This window comes from Podarcis gaigeae (assembly GCF_964106915.1).
Source record: "Podarcis gaigeae genome assembly, chromosome: 6".
Classification (NCBI taxonomy): domain Eukaryota; kingdom Metazoa; phylum Chordata; class Lepidosauria; order Squamata; family Lacertidae; genus Podarcis; species Podarcis gaigeae.
In genome coordinates this window covers 76,061,927-76,089,881 of record NC_139682.1, presented here as the reverse complement: position 1 = coordinate 76,089,881, position 27,955 = coordinate 76,061,927, and the positions used below count along the sequence as shown (strand labels likewise).

Genomic DNA, 27,955 nt, shown 5'->3' with positions numbered 1-27,955 from the left:
ATTTATTCCATCTGTGGGAGGGGGCGGGAATCGCCACGCAAACATCTTTCTATTGCTAATGGTTTTAGAACACTGGCACGGAGTTGTAAAATGTGACAAAACATTTGCATCTTGGGACGATCCAAGGTCTTGCCAATAGCTGCTGGGCTAGATCAGTAATTTAAGGACAGCAAAACTATGGGAGAAAACCTTAAGAGAGTAATGTGATTAACTTCAGGGTTGTCATAATTAAATATATGCTGTGCTCCAGTAATTGTTCACTGATGAAAGAGCTCCCTAGCAGAACTCATGTCAAGAAATGTGACCACAGATTGTGTTCTTCCTCTGAAATGAATGGAGCAGTCTGCAGAGGCGAGAAATCTGTGTTTATCTCCATGCAGCTGACCACACAGGCATTGCAGTCTTAATCTGACATGCATTCCAAAGCAGCCAATAGGGTTTACTTGCAAATAAATGTTTGCAGGGTTGCAGCCTCAGCGTGGTAGAAAGAGCGTGTTGATTGTACTTGCATTTGTCAAGTTAAGGGGAGTACTAATGAAGCCTCTGTAGTACTTAGAATTTGTCTGAGAGTGAAATTGTAAATCCAGCCTTAAATTTAAAGTAACAGAATAACTGATTAAGATGGCATCACAAAAGAAGGGGGAGAGTTTCTCTTGCCATGGCTTGAAAAAGAAACCCTACCAATATCCAAAGGTTGATCAGATACGTCAAACATGGTCAGGACTAAAGATGCATTTCAAGTCAACACACTCACATAATTGCATCTGCCATATTTGGCTTCATTTGTAAATTAGTTTCCCTTAGAATCATTATCAGACAACTTTCATGATCAGTGTTAATGCCTTTCGACAAGTAGTCGGTACACCCAGGTAGACAATTGCACAGAGGAGGTTGGAAATTTCTGTCTGGGTAGAAAAAGAGCAGAAACCATTTTCATTCTTCCTCCAAATGGGAAACCTATTTTAAGAACTTCCAATACCTATAAGCAGAGCTATTAAAAATGCCAGGTTGCCACACAGGTACAACAGCAGCAGTATCACTTCAGTTTTCACCTAGAAAGGAAACAAAATTAAAACAATGAAAATTCTGCTTAACAGTTATACGTTTTTGAATTTTATTTCCGCAGTTTGTACGCAGCTTAATCACAATCTCTATGTGATATACAGTTTGAGATCTTCCATGAGAAAGATCTGTTCACTATACAGTGGTACCTCAGGTTAAGAACTTAATTCATTCTGGAGGTCTGTTCTTAAGCTGAAACTGTTCTTAACCTGAAGCACCACTTTAGCTAATGGGGCCTCTCACTGCTGCTGCACCACTGCTGCACGATTTCTGTTCTCATCCTGAAGCAAAGTTCTTAACCCGAGGTACTATATCTGGGTTAGCGGAGTCTGTAACCTGAAGCGTCTGTAACCTGAAGTGTCTGTAACCTGAAGCGTCTGTAACCCGAGGTACCACTGTATTCCTTTTGAACGGCTCATCGATGTTCATAAAAAAGAGAGAAGACCTAATAACTGTGGCCTGGCAAATTTGTCAACACCATCTGGCTGCTTTTCCCCCTTCCTGAAGCAACTTAGCTTTTTTAGGCTTCCTCCAGACTTTTTTTTTGGGGGGGGGTATTATTCTGCAAAATGCCATTGATGCAATAATACTGCATTAGTGGTGGGTTTATACTGGACTGTCCACATGCCATTCCACATTATTAGTTTTTCTGTGATGCTGCCCCAGTGTTGTTGGATTCTTGCTGTCTGGAAGGGCACTCCTGTGCTATAGCGCAACAAAAAGCAGGCCAAATAAATAAATAAATACCAGAATATTTGTGATTGCAAGCTTTCAACAGGAAGTTACAGGATGCACACCGACTGGAAACAAAGTAGTATAACTGCCCCCAAACTTTTGGAGCTGCACATATAAGCAGTCCAATACTCTCATGAGCACAAATCATAATGCATGCATAACAAAAATACAGTGGTACCTCAGGTTACATATGCTTCAGGTTACATACGCTTCAGGTTACAGACTCCGCTAACCCAGAAATAGTGCTTCAGGTTAAGAACTTTGCTTCAGGATGAGAACAGAAATCGTGCTCCGGTGGCGCAGTGGAGGCAGAAAGCCCCATTAGCTAAAGTGGTGCTTCAGGTTAAGAACCTACCTCTGGAACGAATTAAGTACTTAACCCGAGGTACACTGTAATGCCTTAAAGGGGGGGGGGAGGACCAGGACCCCATACATATAGTTAGCTAGCAACATTTTTGATATTGTTTGGTTTTCCCAATAACCTTCTGGTTTAGCAGAAATCTAACAAAACACTGATAATGATTGCAAGAACAAAAAGATTACCTTGGTGTTTGAATCTTCATACATTTCTGTAAAACACAAAGCAAAACAAAAAACAGGAATGTTATTAATTCTTACTAGCATTCTTTGTTAAGAAAAGCTTTTTATACATAGATCCGAATCAAGCTTTACCTTTCTTTTTCAGCCACAGAGTTACATCCATCAGGATAGCAGCTAAGAATTCCCAGGCCACAAAGCCTCCCATTGTTTTAACCATCCATTGGCCAGGAGAGCTGCTGAGCATTCGCAGTCCCAGAAATATGGCGGCAACTAAAGAAGGAAGAGGCGAGGCATTAGATGACTGACCTTTCCGTGATCTGGTGCTTCCAAATGGAAACTTAACGCCACAAACAGGTTGCTATCCTCTCACGAAAGAGTCATTAGCAACAAGGTTGGGTCGTTTTTAACATCAAATTTTCCTTGCAAAGATAAAATCTGAATCAAATGGGGGGGGGGGATTTAGGGGCGGCATATTGGCATCCATGACATTGTGTTAACATTGTTGCATGAATGAGGAACACTGATACCACAGCATCTGATACCTACAAACGCATGTGGAAAAATAGCCTGTTGGAGACACACTGGCTGGTTATTTCTAATTTTTAAAAAACTAGGTGCAATATTCAATACATTTAGTCCCCCAGCTACAGGGGGCAAATGGTACAGGAGAAGTTTTATCAGCACCCCAGCCAGGTACATAAAGTGTCCCTGAAATCCTGCCTCCTTGAATTTTGGGTCGTGTTCAGCTAACACCTTGCGCACGTGGAATGACTTCCGCTTGCACAATGGGAATGTTTCCACCTCTCTCTGTGCATGCCCTGCACCCTCCCCAAATCTGCTGGGGGTGGGGCGTTGTGAGAAAACTCCAGAACAAAATTAGGAGGCCCATTCTACAGGAAAGGGCACAAGCCTTGTACAAGCAAAAGGTCTTCTACACAGGTGAAGAGTGAGTTGAATACTACCCTATAAACATACATTGGGGGTTTTTCCACAGGCCTTTCCACAGTCCGAAGATTCCTTCCCGGTCTACAGAATTTGCAGGACTCCCAGAAAATTAGTAGTAAAAATACAGTTAGGGTTAGGGTCTCTAATATGGGTATACAGTATGTCCTGTCTGACTTTTGCAAACGTTCACTTGGAGCCCTTGCAACAGAAATGGCCCACTTGTACTTAGGTTTCTCTGGACAATGCAAAGCTAGAATCTTTCTTGTTCAAAACAAAAACAGAGATTCCCTGCAGCCTGATTTTGAACACATGTGTTTGGAGCTACTAAGTCATGTCGAGTTTTGCTTATGTATATTACCTGCTATTGTGTTCCAGGTATCTACCTATTGCTAGAGTTTCTCAGCATGTGTCCTTAGGACCAGGGTGTTCACATTCCACTGCAGCTGCTGACCTAATTTTACTGAGGTGGGTGGCATCTCATTCTGTGCCGCATCACCTTAGCCTTGCGCCTTTCTAGACTGCCTTCCGCAGTGGGAATCGAGCACCCTACTTGTAAGTTACAACAGAAGCACCCATCCACTTACCTGCCAAAACTTTGATGACTAATGCGTTTAGCATGTGAAACCAATTAAAAATAAACCTCCTGTTGGTGCAATGCAAAACACTGTTAGATATCTTTGCTCTCCCAAGGAGTAAACATCAGCTGGTTACATCATGCCTACTCTGTCCATTGCATTCTCCTCGTGGCGGAGCAGACTTTGAGAGGGCAGTACGGTTCAGTTCTACTAAATAGGAGGTGGAGAACTCATCTAGCACACCTATGGCTGCCACTGGGGGAAATGGAGCACAGCAATGCTGCTGTTAGCCTATTGAAACATCTTCAGAGGGCATGTGCCACTGACTACAAATTGGTGGGGTGCAACAGCAGCGAATGCCGGTGCCTTCAAGTTCTGCTTGAGGACTTCCTATAAAGTACCTAGCTGGTCTCTGCATGAAACACAATGATGAATGAGAAGGCTCTTTATTCTGCTCCAGCAGGTCTCTTTTTATGCACACCATTGTATTCAGTTCACATTCCAGATTTGTTTTCTGTAAGTCCTAAAGGCACTGCACCAGAGCAAAGCATTATCTTTCTCAAATGCAATAGGGGTTGATTTGTTTTTACCGTGAGCCAGAAAACAACAAGGCACTGGATGTGGTCAACAACAGCGGGCCTAGCTAAAAGGCTTGAGTTACACAGCAGTGATTCTGACAATACTGTCAGAGGGGGGCAGAATTAAAGCCACTTATAGTACATGTCACAGGGAGAGCGTAAGGGAGAGAGCATGCAAGACACCTACTAGTCCCTCTTCCCCAACATACATATGCATAGACACAAAGAGCTCTCACACGGCTGGAGAACCTATGGCCCTGTAGACATGGTTGGACACCCAACTGCCATCATCCCTAACCACTGGCCATGCTGACTGGGGCTGATGGCAATTGGAGCCCAAGAACTTCTGAAGGGTCAAACAGATTCCCCAACTCAGATTCACCTTCCACATTGGATGCCAAAAAGGTCTTGCAAGCTGGCCACCATCCATGCCCTGTGCCAGGAATTCCATTGCTACTCCTGGCACACTGCACAGTGGGCAAAATACAGAGCTATGGAATCAGGATCTCATTGTTATCTAGTTCTAGAAGTGCCAAGGCCTTGCCTTCAGCCCCATTAGCTTTGCCTAATCCCAGATATGGTTGTGAACTGGTTTTGGTTGTAATAAATAACAAGATGAAAGGGGGAAAAAATATTAAAAGATGATCCAAAAAGAACTCCCTTAAGAGAATCAAGTCTTATTGTCTTAAGACAGTCTTTAAAAGAATATTTCACAATTTTTTTATATAAAAAATAATTCCAGTAGCACCTTAAAGACCAACTAAGTATAAGCTTTCTAGGTATGAGCTTTTGTGTGTATACACACTTCTTCAGATACTCTGAAGCGAGGTTGCTACAACTTTATAACTGTTGATGACTGTTAATGATGGCAGTTGGTTCCACGGGGAAGGGGAAGGGATTTTTAAAGGGATAGATGACCAAAATTAGCTTCAGCATGTATAATGGGACATGAATCCAATATCTCTATTCAAACCAGGTCTCTCCATAGTTTTTAGTTTGGTAATGAGTTGTAACTCAGCAACTTCTCTTTCAAGTGTATTTCTAAAATTCTTTTGCAATAAGATAGTTACTTTAAGATCTTGTATAGAATGTCTTGGGAGACCGAAGTGTTCTCCTATTGGTTTCTCTGTTTTATGATTCCTGATGTCAAATTTATGTCCATTTATCCTTTGGCGTAAGAATTGTCCTGTTTGTCCAATATAGAGAGCTGAAGGGCACTGTTGGCATTTGATGGTTTTGGTTGCTCAGTGGCTATGGAGGTAGCTCACAAAACAGGTGCCAGAACACCCCTAAAAGGTGCCAGAACCCCATTCCAGTGAGCTCTGATTGAAAAAAAGCTCTGACTATGAGAAATAAATGGCTAAAAATAACACTTATCTGTTTTACAATTTTGCTCAGCACAATTAAAAATCAAGAAAACCCTATAATTTCAGTGCTTCTGAAATGATAATGGGAAAGGGTAGCTTCTGCGAACCTCCCTGAAATCTTACGATGAATATATTTTTACTCTGCCACAGGCAGTTCTGAAGTAGCTAGCATCCAGCTGTCACTGTGCTGAGTTACTGATGACCAACACATTGTGGTACTGCAGCTCAGAGCCAAAGCGGCTTTTTGAGGAAGGCTGTTCTGCCCATTTAGCGTATAATGCTTCTGCAATTCAAGGAAGTATTTATTTATTTTTTACCTCATTAATTACATTTGATGTACTGACCGGTTATCTTGAAGAGATGGTCGGAAGAAAGCTATGGCTGGTTGAATCAAAGAGAGAATCATGACAATGCATCCAATAACAGCATGGGCTTCTGCACTCTGTCAGAGAGAAAAGGGTATGAGTCCTATTTACGCTTTGCAAAAGCTACCTCTCCTTTAGAAAAGGCTGCATCTTAATTCTTCTTGTAGGAAATCCTTGTTCGCATTCAATGTTCTTGCAAAGGGACCGTGGGGCAGCAAAGAACATTGTATAACGAAAAAGGAAGCTGCCACCCATAGGTAGAAGTCGTCAGTCGGCTATTTCTCTGTACAGTCACTCAGGAAGGTTTGACATCTCTTAACATGCCACCATTTCCGGGGCATTTTTAGATGACATTTCCTTTAAAAAAAAACCAACCACTATTACTTAAAATTTAGACTGCAATCACAAAACACACAAATATGAGTAAGTCCCAATGAACAGTTCAGAAGCATGCTTGCTTATGAGTAAATATGCAGAGGATTGTGCTGGAAAAAATCCAACACTTTCTGCACCCTCAAGATACCATGTGGGTCCCTGCTGCTAACTCAGAGGTGTCTTACAGTATATGTGTGTTGCACGTCTTTTTGGCTTTGGCTATAGGCTGCTGGCAATCTGCTTTGGAAAGGGGTAGCAAATTGGACCCTGCTCTATCATCAGCCTCCTTCATCACCCTTCATCAAAGTAAGTTGTTCAGCAGGGATCTAGGTGCTGTAGAAATCAAGGAAAGCTAAACTTACTTCACTCCACCCATTTGCTGCCACAAAGATTAATATGAAAGCGATTGCCGTTGCCACGACAGTTAGCAACATCATCAAAAAGTGGATCTGAAAGGGGGGAAAATGTGCTTAAATTAGATAGCAAACCAGTGAAAAGTGAAGGATTAACTGGCCTATTGCCATTATATAGAATAGATATGTATAAAGCCATTTTTATTTTTTTATTTTTAACCCTCATTCCCCCTCACAGAACAGCAGTTCTCAAAGTGGTACCCAGGATTCCTTCGAAGAAGCCATGTTAGTTGAAAGTTGAATGTTACTGCCTTAAATATATAGTACAGATGGGGAAACAGTCTCTCAGTGGCCTTGGTTCCTTCTTTAAAATAGCCAATTCACTTTCACCATCTACAGGCAGAACAGGGTAAGACTCAAAAGTCTGAGGGCTTCTAGAAATCTGGGGAAGGATGAATCTTCCCGTTAGGGAAAAATGCAGCAATAATGATGAGTGCTTTGCCAAAGATACTATTTCTATTTCAGAAATAACAATATATCCTTCAAAAAATGGCAAAAAGATATTTCAAAATTTATCTAGAATGGGAAAAGACTAAGGATAAAACATAAGATACTAACAGACTTAAGAGATAGAGGAGGCTTTTCTCTCCCAGATTTGAAATTGTATTTTGAAGCAGCATGTCTTGTATGGATAAGGGATTGGATAAAATTGGAAAAAGAAGAAGAGTTAGAAGTTATAACTTAGAAGGACATGACACTAGATTTGGCTGGCACTCATATTTATGGTATGGGAAAGGGAAAATACATAAAGGTTTTTCAAACCATATAATAAGAAAGTCATTAATAAGAGTGTGGGAAAAATATAAAGATCTGTTAGAGTGGAAAAGACCATGGTGACTGTCACCCACTGAAGCATTTTCACTTAAGTCGACCAAAAAAGTAAGCTGGTTGACATATAGAGAGTTGTTAACAAAAGAAGGTAAACTGAAACTAAAAGAGTATGATGAGCTGAAAGACTATTTACAAAGTTGGTTACACCATAGGCAATTAAATGAAATTTTTAAGGAAGACAATAAAAGGGGGTTTAGTTATACAATCTCCAGATTTCAAAAAGAAATAGTGGAAGAGAATGTTAAATTGTTTAAAAAAGCACATAGTATTTTATTAGAGTGGGAAACCAAAGATGAAGAGGTTAAATCAGTTATGATTAAATGGGCTCAGGATGTGGGACACAACATCCAATTTGAAAGTTGGGGAAAATTATGGAAAGTTGATATAAAATTCACAGATTCCATACTATTAAGAGAATTACATAAAAATGATGTATAGATGGTATATCACACCAGTGAAAATGGCAAAGATATAGGAAAGAAAATAACAGATGTTGGAGATGTAAGGAAAAGGAAGGAACATTTTATCATATGTGGTGGGAATGCAAATGCATTAAAAAATATTGGGAAATGATATACAATGAATTGAAAAAAATGTTTAAAATGAATTTTGTCAAACACCCTGAAGCCTTTTTGTTAGGTATCTCAAATCAAGAGCTACCGAAAGAAAAATGGACATTATGTATGCTACAACAGCGGCAAAAATCTTGATTGCACAATATTGGAAGATGGAAGAAATACTGTTTCTCCAAAGAAACAATAACTTTAGCGCAGAATCAGAACAAATGGCGGTGGTTGGATTGTGGTTACTGCTGCTGCTGCATTGAACTCAGAAAAAAAAAACCCTGAAGATGTGCACACATTTCTATTACGATCTGTGCAATCCCAAAGCTTGAATGCGATTTCGCCATCTGAAACTACTCTAGTCCCCTGTTTGTAGGGGCCAACCTAACAGTCCTCTCTACCCAACCATAGATCTATTAATGTGCGTACCTGAAACCAAATATCTTTACCCAAGAGAGGTTTCTTGATGGATTTCTTCAAGTACCTGGCAAATATCATTCCCACACTGCCTGTGGTCATCCAAGCGATCAACATGAGGGCTCCTTAGAACAGAAGCAAAGAAAACACATGGAGACAAAGAAAAACCAAATTATCAGTGGCCTGAGAAGGAGCAGCTCCATGGAACTTGCTTCAGCTGCTCCCCGCCCGAAAATTACAAGGTTTTTATTAAGTGTTCAAGAGTGTGTGTGTGGGGGGGGGAGTTTTCCCTCCTCTGTCCCAATCTCCTATCCTTTTGTGTTCTATCTTTTAGATTTTAAGCATGAAGGCAGGGGCCATCTTGTTTTGTGATTGTTGTGAGTCACTCTGAGAGCTCTTTTCCATTGAAGAGGAGTTGCAAGTACCTCAGATAAATAAGTGTACAGTGTGTTGTGTCTCACAAACACATTGGTATGCCCATCATTCTTCTACGCCAAAGGAACACAAGAAAAATAGAACGTATATTTACTAATAAAAATAAATATATGTTTGGCAAAACTCTAGGAGCTATTCTGGAAGCTGTCATTGGGACACGGGCACGGCAGAAATTTCCCCCACTTGACTGATTGGCTGTTGCCATTTGGGTTTCGCCTGCCGCACAGCAAATCGTCACAACTCGTAAGGTTGCAGATAGGCTCTGGTTCAGGTGATAGGGATGGGAGAACGCTCTCGCCATCCCTATGTGAAGGGTATTCTGTTAAAGGAATCAGGGACTTGATGGTTTGGTCAACCCCTGAGAGGGAGTTGTGCCTGTGCCTGAGTCCAGGGGGACATTTGGGCGGCAGAGTTAGCCCGTTCCCGGCTTCCGTTCATCCGGGTGTTCACCCTTGGCTGACCTATGCTGGAACCCTGGGTCAGCACTACCTGCATGGCAGGGAGCTAGCCGAACCAGAGCCTATGCAACCAATCACTTTCTGTAATCAATGAAGTTGTGGCATAAATTCTGCCAAAAACCAAAACCAAAATTTGAGTCATGTTTGAGTTTATTTAGGCAGGAGGTTTCTGGGTCTGAACACGCAATGGGTTAAACCACAAAGCCTAGGACTTGCTGATCAGAAGGTCAGCGGTACGAATCCCCGCGACGGGGTGAGCTCCCATTGCTCGGTCCCTGCTCCAGCCAACCTAGCAGTTCGAAAGAACGTCAAAGTGCAAGTAGATCAATAGGTACCGCTCCGACAGGAAGGTAAACGGCGTTTCTGTGTGCTGCTCTGGTTCGCCAGAAGTGGTTTAGTCATGCTGGCCACATGACCCGGAAGCTGTACGCCGGCTCCCTTGGCCAGTAAAGAGAGATGAGTGCCGCAACCCCAGAGTCGGTCATGACTGGACCTAATGGTCAGGGGTCCCTTTACCTTTATCAGAACTTGAGTGGAGGGACAAACAAAGACACAAAGCAACTAATCCATCCCCACTAAACTGAGCTCACTTAAACATGTACGGAATCTATCCACAAGACCAAGACCCACTAGGAGCATCTCTCACAGGAGGTACTGCAAGAGGTGGAATGGAAAGAGACTTTGGAACTCCACTCTCAAAACAGTTACTTACCATGAGCTTTGATGATCAAGGGTCTAGAACTGGTGCCACCTACTGCTGCAAAGCTTGAAATGTTCACCTTCTGATCAGTAATAAAGGGTGTCCTGGGATGCTTCTGTATCATCCCTCCAAGTGTTTTTGGTTTTTTAAAAAAGAAGAAGAAGAACTAGTTATCACAGGGCCTCTTGCTATAAAATGAATTCCTGCTTGAACAAAGCTATCAACAGTTTTAAAAATCAACAGTTTTTTGTAGTCAACAGGTCTCAAGTATGCAAGAAGGTTCTGTACAGGCATCGTTAAAGAAGATGACTGGGTCTTCCTTTTTTAATTTTTATTCAAAATTAAAACAAAACATATTATCCAGAAACATATCATCCTTATTTTTCCCCCCATTTTTCCTCCCACCCTCCCACACAAAACCCACCCACCCCCACCCCCTGGCTTCCCTCAGTTCCAATCTTTGATTTCTCTAAGTATGCTGTTTTCAGCATGTTACACAGTTGTATAGATCCTCAAACTATTTAGCAGATTATCATCAATAAAAAAGTTTGTGAATGTTTATGGTTACTGGGTCTTCCAAACTTAACACTTTATCATAGTAAAGTAGATAATACCGATAATGCAAAACAAGAATAAAATCTTCAGGAGAGGAACCGCATATGGGCACCTCAGCCCCAGGCTAATATTTGCTTCACTAAGCTATGGACTATTTCCAAAAAATATCCAAAGTTACACTTAGGGCAATTGTGGAGTATGGTTCTGGCACCACCACACTCTCTGATGTTTCCATTTCCACAACTCAAACTGTTTATACTTTTCAGAGCTGGTAGCCTAGAAATTTTGGTCTAAGCATGATCAGCTTTGTAACAGAAGCACTGTGCACGACCTAAGTAGATACTGACTTGTATGTTAACCAAAACTGTGTTTAAATCTTCAGTTATGAGAAGGCAAGGTTATTTATGATTCAGAACGAATCATAAATTGTTCTTGTTTTTAAGCTAGACTTTGTGCTTTTAAAACCCTAACTTAAAACCCTACCTGACCGTGGTGTTAAGTTGTGGGTGAACATATCAGACAACACAGCGATTCTTCAAACAGCTCTTGTTTATTCAGAGGCCAGAACAGAACTGAGCTGAAGGGCTCAGTCAACCTGTTTATATAGAGCTCCAGTACACATAATTGTAACAACTTTCTGTAACTATCCAATCACTGAACGTCACTTTCGATCCCTTATTTGCATAACTATCTACAGTATCCCCCTGCTGGCCCAGGGTGAGAACTTCAGTACATAACACGTGGCACCACTGCCAGCTCCACCACAGTGCTGCTGCCGCCCTCTCACCTGCTGCACCCTGCTTGCCGACGCTGTGTCAGGGTGCCATTGCAGTGGTGGGGTTGGCGATGGAAGCACACATGTGACAGCAGGGGCCGGGCAGGAGCTCAGATCAGCAACAGGGCATTGCTGGGGCATTTTGCCTTCAGCAGCAAAATGTCTCAGGCCAGCCCTGTCCTTAACAAGGCACTGGTAGTTCAGTTTCAAGCCTAGGACCCTCGTACCTACGGGACCGCCTCTTCCGGTATGCCCCACAGAGGACCTTAAGGTCCATAAATAGCAACACCCTAGAGGTCCCGGGCCCTAAGGAAGTTAGATTAGCCTCAACCAGAGCCGGGGCTTTTTCAACACTGGCTCCGGCCTGGTGGAACGCTCTGTCTCATGAAACTAGGACCCTGAAGGATCTGATTTCTTTCCGCAGGGCCTGTAAGACAGAGTTGTTCCGCCTGGCCTTTGGCTTGGAGTCAATTTGATTCCCTCCCCCTCTTTCTTTTTTCCTTTCTCCTCCTGTGATGAGGCTGCATTTTAATGTTTTTAATGTTGTATTTTAATCTTGTTTTAAAGTTGTATTCATTCAACTCGTTTTTATTATTGGTTTTTAGCCGCCCTGAGCCCAGCCTTGGCTGGGGAGAGCGAGGTATAAATAAAATTTATTATTATTATTATTAAGCCTTACTTCAGATTACCATTCACATATGGTTTTGCATCCTATCCTCAAGTCAGCAGTCCATGGCCACTGAGCATACTTACCCTAGCAGGTTGTTTGCAGAGGAATCCCCGCCCCCTTGGGATTTTTTCTAAAAGTTTTCTGTTCTTCCACAAAACTTAGTATTCCACCCAAGCTTGCTGGTAAGTCCTGTTTTCTTCTTCTTCTTTGTATAGGTAGGTTTTTTTGGGAGGTGGTATATGAGCAACAACACTCACAGTCTGAGGATTAGGCAACAATCTAAGATCTCTTTGCATCTTATAACATGTTTTGGTTGAATACCATTGGCATTCTAAGTATCTGCAGACGATATTGGAGCGATAAAAGCCTTCCAGCTATTATAAGTAAAGGCATTTGCTACAATTAGGCTCTTTAAGCCTTGAGCTCCAGAATTCTGTTGCTCTTGTAAACACTGTCCCCATTTCCAGTTTCTATGTGGAACTCACCATCAGCGTGCGATGGCCCAAAAGCCAGAAATATGTAGTACAAACTGTCAGTGCTTCTTGGCTGGGTTGATATGGGGTTTCTCGAGATGAAAGAACACCTGATAATTCCCTCGCTGAAGGATGTTGTCAGAACGTCCACGTTACCCTAAACACACACACACACACACACACACAAGAGAGAGAGAGAGAGAGAGAGAGAGCGCGCGCAAAGTTATCTGTCACAGTAATTTTCACCATTATACATAAACTTATAGAACTAGACACAGTAGTAATGAATAAACTCATAATAATCAAGTAAAATAATGTGATGCTGTTATAATATCTCTGCCTTTTCACCTAATTGTGGAGATACAATCCACAATTTTGTGTATCTGCCTTCTTCCTATAATAAAGAGCTAAAAGGGGATAAGTTTATACAAATCCTGAAGATTCATCATTATTGCACCTCAACCCCCCTGAAAAGAAAACCTATATTCTTTCCCATTCTTTGAAAAACCCACCACTACAACTCAGGAAGAAAAGGCACTATTCCCTTGTGCTATTCCAGTTTGACTAGTTTGTCTAGCATTTCCAGCATCAGACAAAAGGATCGAACTCTGGGTGTTTCCGGCATAGGCTTCAAGCTTACTGACTTCCCTGAAAGGGATGATCATCATCTAATCTTTGCCCTATTAAGCAGAGATCAAATCATTTCTGCCAATGGGCCTTTAGATGTTGTCTGACTGCAAATCCCACTGCCTGTGGCCAGTGTTCGCGGTCTGGCATTATGATGAATTTGTATTGTTTATTGTCTGTGGATATATATATATTTATGTACACCACATAGAAATATGAATTAAGTAAGTGGCATAGAAATGCCTTAAATAAATAAGGATGACTTTTAAAATTATCCATGGCGGTTGGGGCTGAGGAGAGCTGTCATCCAATAAGAAATCATGGGGCACAGGTTTCCCACACTCCTGATAGTTCCACACATCATACTTTAAAAAAAACGGAGGTAGCAGAAGACATTTCCAGTACCAGAGGCCTTGGGCTGGGACGACTACGTCCAGTTGAGAAGGCGTGTTGAACCTCTATGCGATCTGTTCCATTCTTACCACAGATATAAACATCATCATTTCCCTGGGAAAAGATACACAACAGTCTCCTGTTATTCAGAATGAGTGCACGCTATATTTGTTTATTCTAATGTTACTAGCCCACGGGAAATCTGCCAGTTTAGCTAAGGGTACCTTACGTCCAGGTTTGAGTATGGGATGCATATTGCATAAGAAAAAAAGAAGCCTTGACGACAATGAATGGAGGTGGGGAAGTGGAAGGCAGGTATGTGGTCTGGTATCCTGGAAAGCCACTGCCATTCAGCGTAGAGAAAACTAAGCAAGATGGACCAATGGTATGATAGTATTTGGCATCTTACTATGCTCCTACATTCATGCTTGCTCTGGTGTCCATAAATGCTCTATGCTTCCATAACCACAGGGACTGCTTGTTAAGTTGGTGGTGAACATATCAGACGACACAGTGATTCTTCAAACAGCTCTTGTTTATTCACAGGCCAGAACAGAACTGAACTGAAGGGTTCAGCCAGCCTGCTTATATAGAGCTCCACTGCAATGCAACTGTAACACTTTCTGTAACTATCCAATCACTGAACGTCACTTTCAATTCCTTATTTGCATATGTGAACCTGAGTGAAAATATCTACAGTGTCCCCCTGCTGGCCCGGGGTGAGAACTTCAGTACATAACACTGCTGACTTTCAGCGACATGTAACGCAATACAAATAGTTTTTCTTACTTGTGGTTTTTTTAAGGGTTGCTTAATGTTTAGGTTTTTTTTAAAAAATAGCGCTTTCAATTTTTGCAAGAACTAAAATCTTGCAAATTTGTATGCAGAATCAATGCAATGTGAACACCTGTGAAATTCTGTTGAAAACGACACAATTTTAACTTGTTCCTCTCTTATTACCTTTAGCTTTACCTTTGTCATGTTTGCTGCACCTAGGGCTACATTTTTTTTAAAAAAATTGTGACATGGCTGCAAGCTTTGTACATTAAAGTAATATAGTTAGACCCTAAGCACCTTTTTTTTAAAAAAATAAATAAAAATAATTCAGTATCTCACCATTATGGTGTCATCAGAAAAGGCAATGGCTACATATCCGTCTGAAAGTCCACTGATTTCGAATTGGAAAGCATCGCTTCCTAATGCCGCGGATGACATGAAGTAACAGTTTGGGTTGCTTGGGCTGCAGCCTGCAGGGTTACTGAAACAGAACTTGTATTTGCCACATCCTTCCTCTGTGGAGATCTGCAAGGAAGAGTAGATCCCATCAACCATCAGCAATAAACATGGCTGTTAGTTATATCCCTAAAATATTAATTCCACCTCTAAGATAAGACTATGTTTGCCTGTCTAAAGGTACATGATAAATAAATGGAATCCTGTTTGAATGTGTGTTCAGGGGTACATGTAAGTCCCAGGTAAGTCGATAGATTCATTGCAACCATAATGAACACATTACACACAGACACACACACCTGGAGTGCATAAATGCTGCCAGGCCCTCTTGCATTTGTTTTTAGCATGCTTTCGATACACAATCCTTGTGACATTTCCACTGGAGGGATTCTCGGAGTTTGCCAAACTTACAGCACCCTTTATAGCACAATTCCATACATTACCTAGAAGCGAGCCTGGGTTTCGGACACAACGACTGTCCTCTCCAAAAGAAACATATTTAGGTTACTTCTGACATGGAAGAAATGGGCTTGGATGAAGTGGGAAACAAGTCACATTAAAACAAAATGCAAAGATCGAACACTTACTGTTGTGGAGGAGAAGGTCTGTGAAAGAAAAGAACATTGGTTACATTAAAAAATGGCTAAGGAAAAGGATTTTACTTCTCAGCTTTTCCGTCAAAAATCCTGGGATTGAGGAGGAGATTATGAGCCATCTATATTGTTTTAATTGTTGTACCCTGCCCTGCCAGGAAATAAATGTCAGGGGAGTGTGTATGGTGTTAAGTTGTGGGTGAACATATCAGACGACATAGCAATTCTTCAAACAGCTCTTGTTTATTCATAGGCCAGAACAGAACTGAACTGAAGGGTTCAGCCAGCCTGCTTATATAGAGCTCCACTGTAACGCAACTGTGACACTTTCTGTAACTATCCAATTACTGAACGTCACTTTTAATCCCTTATTTGCATATGTGGACCTGAGTGAAAACTATCTACAGTATCCCCCCGCTGGCCCAGGGTAAGAACTTCAGTACATAACATATGGCACTTGTTACTCCATATGTCTGTATCGTATGTATACGTTGCTGGTATTTGGCCTTCAGAGATGTCGGTTACAGTCAATGTAGTTTTCAGGCCCCCTACAGTTTTCAGCAATAGAATGTTTAAACTATTGACACAACCTGGTAGTCCTTACACCAAACAATAGAGTTCTCTAAGAATAGTTTAAATTAAATGCACAGTATTATTATTACATGCTTGTAAAACAAGGTGGCCAGTAAACCAGATTAAAACTTACTGGAACAAGTGGTGAACTGGAAGACACGAGAACTTGACTTTGAACTTGAGTCCAGAATACCGAAAAATTATAGACCGCTGTTGCTCTGAAAATGGTGGAATACACAGCATGTAAATAATTTTAGAAAGCATTGACCAGGTACAGCCAACCAAGTCTTCCACATTGCACTATTCTATTTTTCAAATATAAAATTTGATTTATTATATAACCTGGAATTTGTGGATTTAACAGCTTCAGTCTACACTGTTAATACCACCACCACCCACCCTTTACCCAGGGTGAGTTATAACAACTTAAAATTCAGAATCAAAAACAGTTAAAACAGATTATGCATGCTGCTTATTGTTTTCACTGCAGCAGTTCCCAGTGCCAAAGAGCCAAGCCACAGTGAAATTTAGAAAAATGCTTGGCCCTTCTGCAGCAGAGACACGGATTCTTGTAGCCAATCCCAGCAGGATGTAGGCTTCCTAGTCTAGTATACATTTACAACCATAAAGTAATTTAAGACTTTGGGGAAAATTAAGGCATTAGGAAGTGCTGCTCCATTATACAGAGAAAACAAGCCTGTACCTGAACTCAACATTCCCTACACCAGGAGCAGCAATCCAAATTGCTGTTATGTTTTGCTTCTTTGCCTTGTTTGTGTGACTCAGGGAAGAATTCTACAGTGGGGGGAAAAGAGAAAGAAAACCTGATGCAGAAGGAAATCAGGCACATTTCAGATGCTAAAAACAACTCAGAACAGTGGGCCCATGGAGTTTCTTGAGAAGCTGGGTGATTACAGAGAACCATTCCCCACCACCACCAACTTTCATTGCATACCCTTCAACTGTCCCAAATTAAGCGGGACACCTTATGCTTCTGATTGGATCCCGGAATATCCTGATTTTGGTTCAGCTTTCTGGTGTGAGTCAGCCGAGCACCAAAGATGCTTGTTTTTTTATCTCACTCTCTGGTGCGAGTCAACTAACTCCTGTGCGAGATCAATATATTTTTTTTAAAGGAGTGTCCGATTTTGATTAGCAGGATGTTGGACAAACAAGAACCATGCTGGCCTTGTAAACAAAATACTGGTATTGGGGTGATGGGGAAGTGGAGCAGTCTGGCCAATGATCTGATTAGTCACGCTGGGGGAGATGGGAAAGTGTCTCCCACTCCGCTAGGAACACAATTTTACACCCCTGCCAGTAGTGCAAAGATGGGGATCTTGTGGCCCAGATATTGTTGGGCTACAACACCCACCACTCCGACGACTGGTCATGTGCTGGCTGAGGCTGATGAGAAATGAAGTTCAGCAGCGCTCAGAGAGCCAGAGACTCCTTATTGCTTATAGACAACAAAGATACACTCTTCTTCTTCTTCCCATGGGCTTGCTCTCCTGTGGAACTGGAAGGGGAGTATAAGACATACAGAGTCTCAGAGCTGCTGGGTTGAGGACTACAGTCATACCTCGGGTTGAAGTAGCTTCGGGATAAGTATTTTTGGGTTGCACACTGCAGCGACCCGGAAGTAACGGAGCGCGTTAATTCCGGGTTTCGCTGCTCGCGCATGCGCAGACGGTCAAAATGATGTCACACGCATGCGCAGAAGCAGCGAGTTGCAACCTGCAGATGCACGGACATGGGTTGCATTTGCTTCTAGATGCGAACGGGGCTCCAGAACAAATCCCGTTCCAGGCTGCGCACCTGAAGGACCAGGTGAGCAGCCTGGGAGCCATTTTGGACTCACAGCTGTCCATGGAGGTGCAGGTCAATTCTGTAGCCAGGGCAGCTGTCTACCAGCTCTACCTGGTACGCAGGCTGAGACCCTACCTGCCCGCGGACTGTCTCGCCAGAGTGGTGCATGCTCAAGTTATCTCCCGCTTGGACTACTGCAATGTGCTCTACGTGGGGCTACCTTTGAAGGTGACCCAGAAACTACAACTAATCCAGAATGCGGCAGCTAGACTGGTGACTGGGGGCAGCCACCGAGACCACATAACACCGGTCTTGAAAGACCTACATTGGCTCCCTGTATGTTTCCGAGCACAATTCAAAGTGTTGGTGTTGACCTTTAAAGCCCTAAAGGGCCTCGGCCCAGTATACCTGAGTGTCTCCACCCCCATCGTTCTGCCCAGATGCTGAGGTCCAGCGCCAAGGGCCTTCTGGCGGTTCCCTCATTGTGAGAATCAAAGCTACAGGGCAGAGGGCCTTCTCGGTAGTGGCGCCCGCCCTGTGGAACGCCCTCCCATCAGATGTCAAAGAGATAAACAACTACCTGACATTCAGAAGACATCTTAAGGCATCCCTGTTCAGGGAAGATTTTAATGTGTGACATCTTAGTGTAATTTTGGTCTTTGTGGAAGCCGCCCAGAGTGGCTGGGGAAACCCAGCCAGATGGGTGGGGTACAAATAATAAATTATTATATTATTATTATCCAGAGGTACCACTGTAAAGCATTTTGAGCCCAGAAAAGAGCATTGGTGGTTGGGTGGGGGTGGGGGAGAGGAGAAAATATCCTTCTCTTTCTGCCAACTGAGGCCCAAAGCTGTGATTGCAGCCCTGACTTCTTCCTTCCTTCCTTCCTTCCTTCCTTCCTTCCTTCCTTCCTATGACATGTATTGTGGCGAGGGTCAAAAAGAACCATGAATATAGTTCTGTGCACCCAAGACACCTGCAGAGCTGCTGTTAGTCAATCAGCATTCCCCTCTCCACACCTTTTCACAGCCAACTGCATTTGAAAACAAAATATACCTTTAAAACATGTGTGGGGAATCTGTTTTGACCTTCTAGAAGCCGCATGCCAGTCGTGGGCAGAGCAGGAGACAAAGGTGGGCAGAGCGATGAATGTCTACCATTGTAGAGTAGGCTAGGCTCTGCATTCACGCCTCTGTGTCCAGACAAGCCAGAGGCATCATCAGATTTCAAGGACACATTTCAGCCAGACAGAAATACTCAAGCCTGAGGAGAGTCCAGAGAGCCAGATAAAGAGGCCTTGGGAGGCCTAAAGTTTCCCATCACTGTTTTAAAAGAATATGTGGTAGGATATAGCGTGGGATCAGCTCTTCAGACAAAAAAACAGACTATCCCCCGATCATATTCAAGGCCATAGGATATTCCCTCAGTGTATATGAGTCTCTGCTCTGCAACCAAAGCTTGTTTTTGCATCGCAAAAGCTACTAACAAAAGAATTACACAAGCCCAAGTTACACATACCTGAATGTCGTTACATGCAAGGCCTTGCGAGTTAGGGTCTAGGATTCGAAAATGTCCCACAGCAACATCACCTCCAACTGCTCGGGCCTGGAGTAAAAATCCCTCAAAACTGGAATCGCCGCTTGCCGTAAGAGATACTGAGTAAGAAGGATGTTGTAAAAAGAGTCAGTTTAAATGTTTTGCCACAACAAATATTAAGGGCAAAAAGCAACAACAAATGAAAGTTGCTTTAATTACTACCATCACTTCAGTGTGAGAATCTACAAGGGCTGTGTACACACACCAGGGTGTGTCCCACAGATCTGATTTTAATTTGTGCACTTTTGTCTACACCCGAGTGCTTTCAATTCAAATCTATCTTGATGTTTCCTGTCCACACTAGTAGGGGCTGATTGATGAAATGTATTTGTGTTCTGTGTTGTTCTCCCCTGCCTTTAATGACTTTTCCTCCAGTCCCCCAAAATTCCAAAGACTAGGGATCTGTACTCACTCAACTATATCTATCTATCTATCTATCCAGTGCATTTTTCTGGAGGAAATTTTGTGATTCTTTGTGCTTTAGTCCATTTACCCAATTTGAACTGTAAAATGGTGATTTTCTTCAGTCAAAATGAGAGTACCCCTAAACATTTTTAAAAGAAAAAAATGACTATCTATTCATTCATCCATCCAAGACCATATAACACCGGTCCTGAAACACCTACATTGGCTCGGTAGTGCGCCTGCCCTGTGAAACGCCCTCCCATCAGATGTCAAGGAAATAAACAACTATCTGACTTTTAGAAGACATCTGAAGGCAGCCCTGTTTAGGGAAGTTTTTAATGTCTGATGCTGTGTTGTTTTTAATATTCAGTTTGGAAGCCACCCAGAGTGGCTGGGGAAATAATCTTGTTGTTGTTGTTATTGTTGTTGTTGTTATTATTATTATTATTATTATTATTATTATTATTATTATTATTACCACTACTACTACTACTACTACTATTATCCCTCCCTCCCATGGAATATCACAGTAACAAACTATAATCAAAGCCCAAATTCTGAACACATTTGAAAGTGGGCAAAATGGTCTCTTTAAAAAAACCCACACACCTTTTTTATTTATTTATCACTAAACAGCACCCAGCCCCACCAGGTAGAAAACCTACTAGGTACTGCCTCTCTAGGCTGGGCATGCAGAGATATGAGTACCTCTTATCTCCAGACCCTCCCTCCCACTACAGTGTGGCTCAGAGAAAAACAAACTGTACATTTCACAGACAAGCACACATGGCAAAGTACAAAAACATGCCTACTTTCTTTATAGCAAACTGTAATGTGATTGAAATAGGAAACGCTTTCCATTGGACAAAGAATCCTTTTGTCTCTCCAGAGATGACTAATCCATGTGATCTTGTTGGCCAAAGATGACACACTTATTGCAGCTCTGAGCAATGATCCAAAAGAATCTAGCATGGCATTCAGGGCTCCCCGCCCCTGCCCCCCCCCCCCCGCCGTTCCGACAACCATTCCCAATAGACTGAGATTGTCAAAAAAGGAGAATCTAATGTGAAGGGCTACAGCAAAAAGTGAGGCAGAGGGCAGGGAGACATGGCATCAATGCATATACATGCACACCCACAGGGCAATTTGGATCCTGTTCATTTCACATTTGGGCTTAAACCAGGGATAGAGAACTTGCTTCCCTCCAGATATTGCTAGACTTCAGTTCCCATCAGCCCCAGCCAGCATGGCCAATGGTCAGGAATGATGGTCAAAGCTATTTATGGAGTGCAACAGATTGCCCATCCTTGGCTTAGAGATAAAAAGGTATTTAACAAAGGCTTGATGTTAAGTAGAGACATTGGGGGGGGCAGGGAGAGTGGGAAGGAAGCACTTCCTAGAGTGGACCTTTGACCTCACGTTTGGTTTACATCGCAGTCAACAAATGGTTCTGAATTCACCTATAATTTCATCTCCTGGGGCAAATGAAGTTTTGGAGGTAGAGATGGCATATGGCAGTGCAGAGTTCTGTGCAGTGAGTCCGTGACCAGGAACCATAGAGCTACAAGCCGCACTGATTTTTCCATTTGAGTAGCCGAGGACTCCTGAAGAAAACGCTCCCCATAAAAGAAAGAAGCTAGCCAACTTTTCCATCTGTGAAGAAAGCAAAACATTTGAAACATTTAAGTGAGGATAACAGACGATTGCACAAGCAGCTTAAAGGCAAATGGGGGAAGGATATCTCAATATCCTCTGTTATGGGGGTGGAGAACCTGCAAGCATGGTCAATGGCCAGCGATGATGGGATTTGTAGTCCAGCCGCACCTTGAAGGCCACAGGCTCCCCAGCCCTGCTCAACTGCTTAGACTTTTGCAATAAAATTAAGCTTAAAGGAAACACACTTTCAGATGATAAGCCACAGAATAAGACATTACCTCAGACAGCATGTATTTTGCATCCATGAAGATGCAGACAGCAAATGTCCTCAGCGCTGGACCTCAGTGTCCAGGCAGAATGATGGGGGTGGAGACACTTCTTCAGGTATACTGGGCCGAGGTCAACACTTTGAATTGTGCTCGGAAACGTACTGGGAGCCAATGTTGGTCTTCCAGAACCGGTGTTATATGGTCTCGGCGGTCGCCCCCAGTCACCAGTCAAGAGACCAGGGGCGCAATAATGCTACTTATGTGGTGTTCCACTGATACCAGAGACAAGGTGAATTACAGCAGCAGCAGCAGCAGCAACAACTGTAACCCAGAGCAGTTATTTAGCAAGCTGGAACAAGCACATGCATTCATAGAGCAGCACACTTACAAGCCTCTGGGTGCAAGAAGCAATACACAGTGAGTCCAAAAAGCCAAACCTTCCACCATGCCAATGAACTGTTTTGGTTATTGTGCTGACATGCACTGGGTGGGGCTGAACAGGCTACGAGGTGGTAATAATACGCTATGCACTGATTTGCTTACTCCAACAACAAAGTTGTTGTACCTGGGAGACTGTCCTATACACTGTCATTAAGACCACCAGGGTCAGTCCTGCTTTTGGAGTGATGAAGCTGACTCAGGTGGCAGATCCCGGGGTTGGCAGGAGCCCCCCAATTCATTTCCCTGAGTCCTGGAAGCCGACACTGCTCATTGCATGGGGAGACACCAGCAGCTGGGTAACCAAAGCAGAGCAGGGTGAGGTGGCCAGGAGGTTGTTATATTTACAACATTTATATACTACTTGATGGTAATAAAACAATAAAACTAAGAGTGAGAAACAGTGAAAATCAAACATTTAAAACTAAAAATAATTCAAAACCGCATTAAGCTAGAATTAAATAAAACACACGACGGCTTCTACATGTCAGAATAGCCTTGCTTAAACAAAAATGGTTTTAGAAAGTGCCAAAGGGAGATACAGTGAAGGCGCACATGGTTGAGGTCAATGGGCAGGGAGTTCCAGGGTTTACACTAAAGAAAGAGTATAATATGGCAGCTGCAACAGGGCCAGTTCTGCACTGTGCGATGGGTGTCCTCATGTAATTTGTTTTGGGGGTTCCCCCCCCAGCATTCATAGGATGCCATTGTCCGCAAAACGTCAGTCTGTATTTCCCTACTCCACCCCCGTTTAATCTGGATTTATTACTTTTTCCAGGAAAAAAATATGTTTTTCTTAAAAGTTAGCAAATTTCCGCATTACACAGAATTCCAGGAGTGGTGCAAAGGTGGTGATGTCGGGGCTCGCATAGGTGCAACAGTAGATGTGCAAGATTGGCTCTATCAGCATATCATCACCGCCCGGCCCCATCCCACAGCTCACACGCAGCTCTTAAGTACATGTGGGCGGTTCTCTTCTTAAACTTATCAGCTTTCAATTCATTCAGCATTTTTCATTGTTTCTGAGATTAAGACTTCAGGAATAGAGCCAAACCACTAAAGTCTCCCGGCTGCACGTATCTCACGTAACCCATCCAGCCTTTTAAAATAAATAGCTATTTTTCTTCCAATTAAAAATGAACTTTGTCACAGGGTTCTGTTGCTTATTGATTTCTGACACCTGAAAGTGAAACTTCAGACAAATATGAGAGCAAATTAAGGACCTGGAGGTTAGGGTGGGACAAAGAGAGAAATAGGGGAAATAATAATAATTTTCAAGTTTGGCATTTTTAAACTAAGGATGACTATTCAAAGCTATCCATAGTATCCTGGTCTGTCCTGCTCAATACTGTCAACACTGACCATCAGAGGCCAGGAGTGGGCAGCCAGGAGGAGCAGGGCAAAGTCACTTGCTTGGCTTCCCAATGTGGAGATTTGCGGCTACCAGTAAAGGAAATGGCGATGTCAGTGGGGTGCAGCCGCAACGGTGGAGTCAATCTGCAATTCCCTGTGTCCACACCTTACTGACCTCCCCACCTCTCTGCTCTCCCTTAAAGGTAAAGGGACCCCTGACCATTAGGTCCAGTCGTGACCGACTCTGGGGTGGCAGCGCTCATCTTGCTTTATTGGCTGAGGGAGCTGGCGTACAGCTTCCAGGTCATGTGGCCAGTATGACTAAGCCACTTCTGGCGAACCAGAGCAGCGCATGGAAACGCCATTTACCTTCCTGCCGGAGTAGTACCTACCGTATTTTTCGCCCTATAGGACACACTTTTCCCCCTCCAAAAATGAAGGGGAAATGTGTGTGCGTCCTATGGGGCGAATGCAGGCTTTCGCTGAAGCCTGGAGAGCGAGAGGCATCGGTGCACACCGCTCCCTCTCGCTCTCCAGGCTTCAGGAAGCTATCCGCAAGCCTTGGGAGCCCGGCGGGAGTGCTCACCGAGCTCTCAAGGCTTGCAGGCAGCAGCCTGCAGCCCGGAGCACGAGGTGCGCTCCGGAGCATGCCCTGTGCTTCACGCAGATGTTTGCAAGCCAGGCTCGCAAGGCTTGCGGGCAACAGCCTGTTCTGGGGGCTGGGGTCGGGGGAAGCTCGGGCTTCCCCCACCCCCACCCCGCAAGCAAGCTCCGGGAGTGATGGTGAGGTTGAGCGCAACCTCGCCTTCGCTCCTGGACCCCCAGCCCCGAGGCTAAAAACGATCCATCCCGCTCGCTGTCATGGCTTCTTTGCTCTTTGGGGCTCGGGGGGAAATATTTTTTTTCTTTATTCCCCCCCCCAAAAAAAAACAGTGCGCCCTATGGGCCGGTGTGCCCTATAGGGCGAAAAATACGGTATTTATCTACTTGCACTTTGACGTACTTTCGAACTGCTAGGTTGTCAGGAGCAGGGACCGAACAATGGGAGCTCACCCTGTCACAGGGATTCGAACCTCCGACCTTCTGATTGGCAAGTCCTAGGCTCTGTGGTTTAACCCACAGCGCCACCCGCGTCCCCTGCTCTCCCTTACTAGCAGTGATTTCTGTGCTGGGAAGCTGGGTAAGGAGCTCTGCTCTGCTACACTGGCAGCTACAGACAAAAACTCCAGGGTTTCAGACAGGGGTCTCTCTCTCTCTCTCTCTCTGCCCTACCAGGACATGCCAGGGATCGATCCTGGGACCTTCCACATGCCAAACATTTGCTCTACTGCTGAACCTCAGTTCTTCCCTTCGCAGATGACTCACCACAGAGCTTTTAGATCATTGATGTCCCTCTCAGATCAGATACTTCTCCACAGAGGCAGTTCAGAGATACCTACAAGATGCTGGGCGCTATATCTCTCAGTGATTTCCACAGACAAGTCAGTTCTGGTTTAAGATCTTCTATGACCAAATACCTTCTCATTTAAACCACCCCTTATGAAACTGCTGGCCCTTGTTAAGTGTTAGTAATACCTGAGGCACTCAGCTGTAAGTCGATGCATTACAAAGGCAGATATCCATCACCTACCTTTCACCTATTCCTAAGAAGCATCTCTCTGCCTAACACTTCAAGATTTAAACTTTAAGTGATACTAAAGTGCTCCTTCAACAAAGCCTAGTGTGATTTGCTTACTGTTCTTCCAGCCTCAGTAGGAGCACTTAAAGCTGCCCTTCGTTCTTGGAGAAAGGTAGAGGCACAAATGTAAGATACACAAAGTAATAAAATAAGTAGCTACTACCCTATACGTGTCTACTCTGAAGTAGGCCACAATGAAGTCCCAAGTAAGTACAGCAGGCATAGCCAACACTGTGCTCTGCAGTTTTTGTTGGACTGCAATTCTCATTACAGTGGTAACTCGGATTACATACACTTCAGGTTACAGACGCTTCAGGTTACAGACTCCGCTAACCCAGAAATAGTACCTCGGGTTAAGAACTTTGCTTCAGGATGAGAACACAAATCGTGCTCCGGCGGTGTGGCGGCAGCGGGAGGCCCCATTAGCTAAAGTGGTGCTTCAGGTTAAGAACAGTTTCAGGTTAAGAACGCACCTCCAGAATGAATTAAGTACTTAACCCGAGGTACCACTGTATTCCTGACCATTGGTCATGCTTGCTGGGACTGATGGAAGCTGTAGTCCCACAGCACCTCAAGGGCTAAGTGCCTGGTGTATAGGATTGCAACCTTAGTTACTTTGAGTGCTGGTAGCATCCATTTATTCCCCCTAAAAGAGTGCTGTGTTCTTTAATGCTTGGTGCTAGGCAAATACAATAGAACACACAAAACTGACCTGTAATGAAATTAGCAAAATTAGGACTGGAGAACTGGGAGGTGAGCAGCGTAATATAGATGTGGCTGAACTGGAGGCTGTAAGGTGTTCTGGAGTCACCTTTAAGAATATAAAAGAGCCTATGCACTCTCCCAAGTTGTGATTCCCTGTACCTGGCATCCACAGGCATGCTGCCTTCAACAGTGGAGGCATAACAAAGTCACTGTGGCTAGTAGCCACCAATAGCCTTACCCTTTTAAAGCCATCCAACTCAGTACCTATCACTATCATTTCCTGTAGAAGCAAATTCTAGACTTTGCATTGCATAAACCACTGCTTTCTTTCATCAGCCAGGTACAATTTCCTCCACCTTGGAAGAAATACAACACTAAAATAGGTGAAGGGTGCTTTGTATACAGAGTGGGCAGGCACAGACCTAGCACACTTCCCAGGATCGAAGCAGCGAGCCACTGCGCTCTTGTGCTTTCCATTCTGTACAATGGGCAAACTGAAAAAGTGAGAGGTTATTTCCCCAGAATGACATCTCCCGTGCTTTTTGCACTAGTAAAGCCCCAGGTCCCAACTCAGCCTCGTTCACACAGCATTTTCAAACACATGAGCTCAAAGGAGCAAAGCTAACAAATTCCACATGCCAGCAATCTATAGGTATATAGTGAAGAGGCCAGTAAAACTGCGTCCAGGGGTGCAACCAGTGGCGTAGCGTGGGTTGTCAGCACCCGGGGCAAGGCAAGTAATTTGCACCCCCTAACCCGTGGATTTGCGCCCCCTAACCCTAACCCCCAGATGTTGCGCCCGGTGCGGCCGGCCCCCCCTGCACCCCCCACGCTACGCCACTGGGTGCAACACACACCTCTCATTCTCTGTCTCACTCCCCACTTCCTACATCCCATTAAGTGCACAGCTAAGAGTTGCGAGGCAGGCAGCCCATTCAACAGGTGCAGTTTTCACCAACCCCAAAATGCACTGACCGGAAAAGTTTCACCTAGTGAATATCAGGAATATAGGAAATTATGTTCTCCTCCTATAAAGATCACTGGATCACTGGTGCATTAGTGGGCGGTAGGTATAAAAAGGTTGACTACCCCTGGTCTACACTGACCGGCAGCAGCTGTCCAGAATTTCAGACCAGAGTCCATGGGCATAGACAGGATTTTTGTTTGGGAGGGGGCAGGCCTTTTGTTAGGGGAGCAGACCTTTTTTGGGGGGGAAGAACCTCAGTTAGCTATGTATTTTTATTGCTTTACGGGGGGGGGGGCAGCTGCCCCTCTCTACCCGCCCACCTTGGCTACACCCATGCCAGAGTCTCTCTCTCAGCCCAACCTGGACTGAACCTGGGATGTTCTGCATGCAAGACAGACGCCCAAAGCTTGCCAACATTTCAGTCTCCACTCCAGCCCTACCTGGATAGGTCAAGGAATGAACCCGGGACCTCCTCCTACGCGAAAGATGCAGCCGTGCAATGCCTCTCCCTCGAAGTCAGCTTCTTGAAGCTTCTTCAAGACGGAAAGCGTGGCAAACTTAGGCGCATTCCGAATATTCCTGCTGCGGCCACTCCTCCTCGCCTTCGCTTCACCTTTCTTTGCAGCCCAGCCTTGGGATCCTGCGCACGAGCCGCCTGCCTGCCTGCTGGATGCAAAGTGGAGCCTTTGCGCTCGCCCCTCCCTGGCTTTAAGACCACGCCTGGGCCCTCTGCTGGCCAAGGTGGGCCACTGCCTTTGCCCCGGAGCTTTGTTTATTGCTGTGACCCGGCGACACGCGCTTATCAATAAAGGCGCGCGGGGCGGGGG

At 44.0% G+C, this 27,955-nt stretch overlaps 1 protein-coding gene across 2 annotated transcripts; it reads right to left on the bottom strand.

The window, feature by feature from the left end:
• Nucleotides 1–43: 43 nt before the first annotated feature.
• Nucleotides 44–27,819, bottom strand: LOC310846583 (putative ferric-chelate reductase 1). Of its 2 annotated transcripts, XM_083743428.1 has the most exons (17): nt 27,569–27,819; nt 21,523–21,715; nt 19,580–19,716; nt 16,955–17,046; nt 16,385–16,469; nt 15,673–15,690; nt 14,969–15,154; nt 13,865–13,966; nt 12,845–12,989; nt 10,372–10,485; nt 8,779–8,891; nt 6,905–6,991; nt 6,147–6,244; nt 3,867–3,925; nt 2,470–2,607; nt 2,341–2,366; nt 44–1,052 (listed from the first exon to the last, which is right to left on the bottom strand). In XM_083743428.1, the coding sequence occupies exons 2-17, from the start codon at nt 21,713–21,715 to the stop codon at nt 963–965; spliced, it is 1,683 nt and encodes a 560-aa protein (XP_083599554.1). In that variant the 5' UTR covers nt 27,569–27,819; the 3' UTR covers nt 44–962. The 2 variants fall into 2 exon arrangements, 1 of the variants encoding a protein (XP_083599554.1); XR_014565404.1 differs by lacking the exon at nt 3,867–3,925.
• Nucleotides 27,820–27,955: the final 136 nt, after the last annotated feature.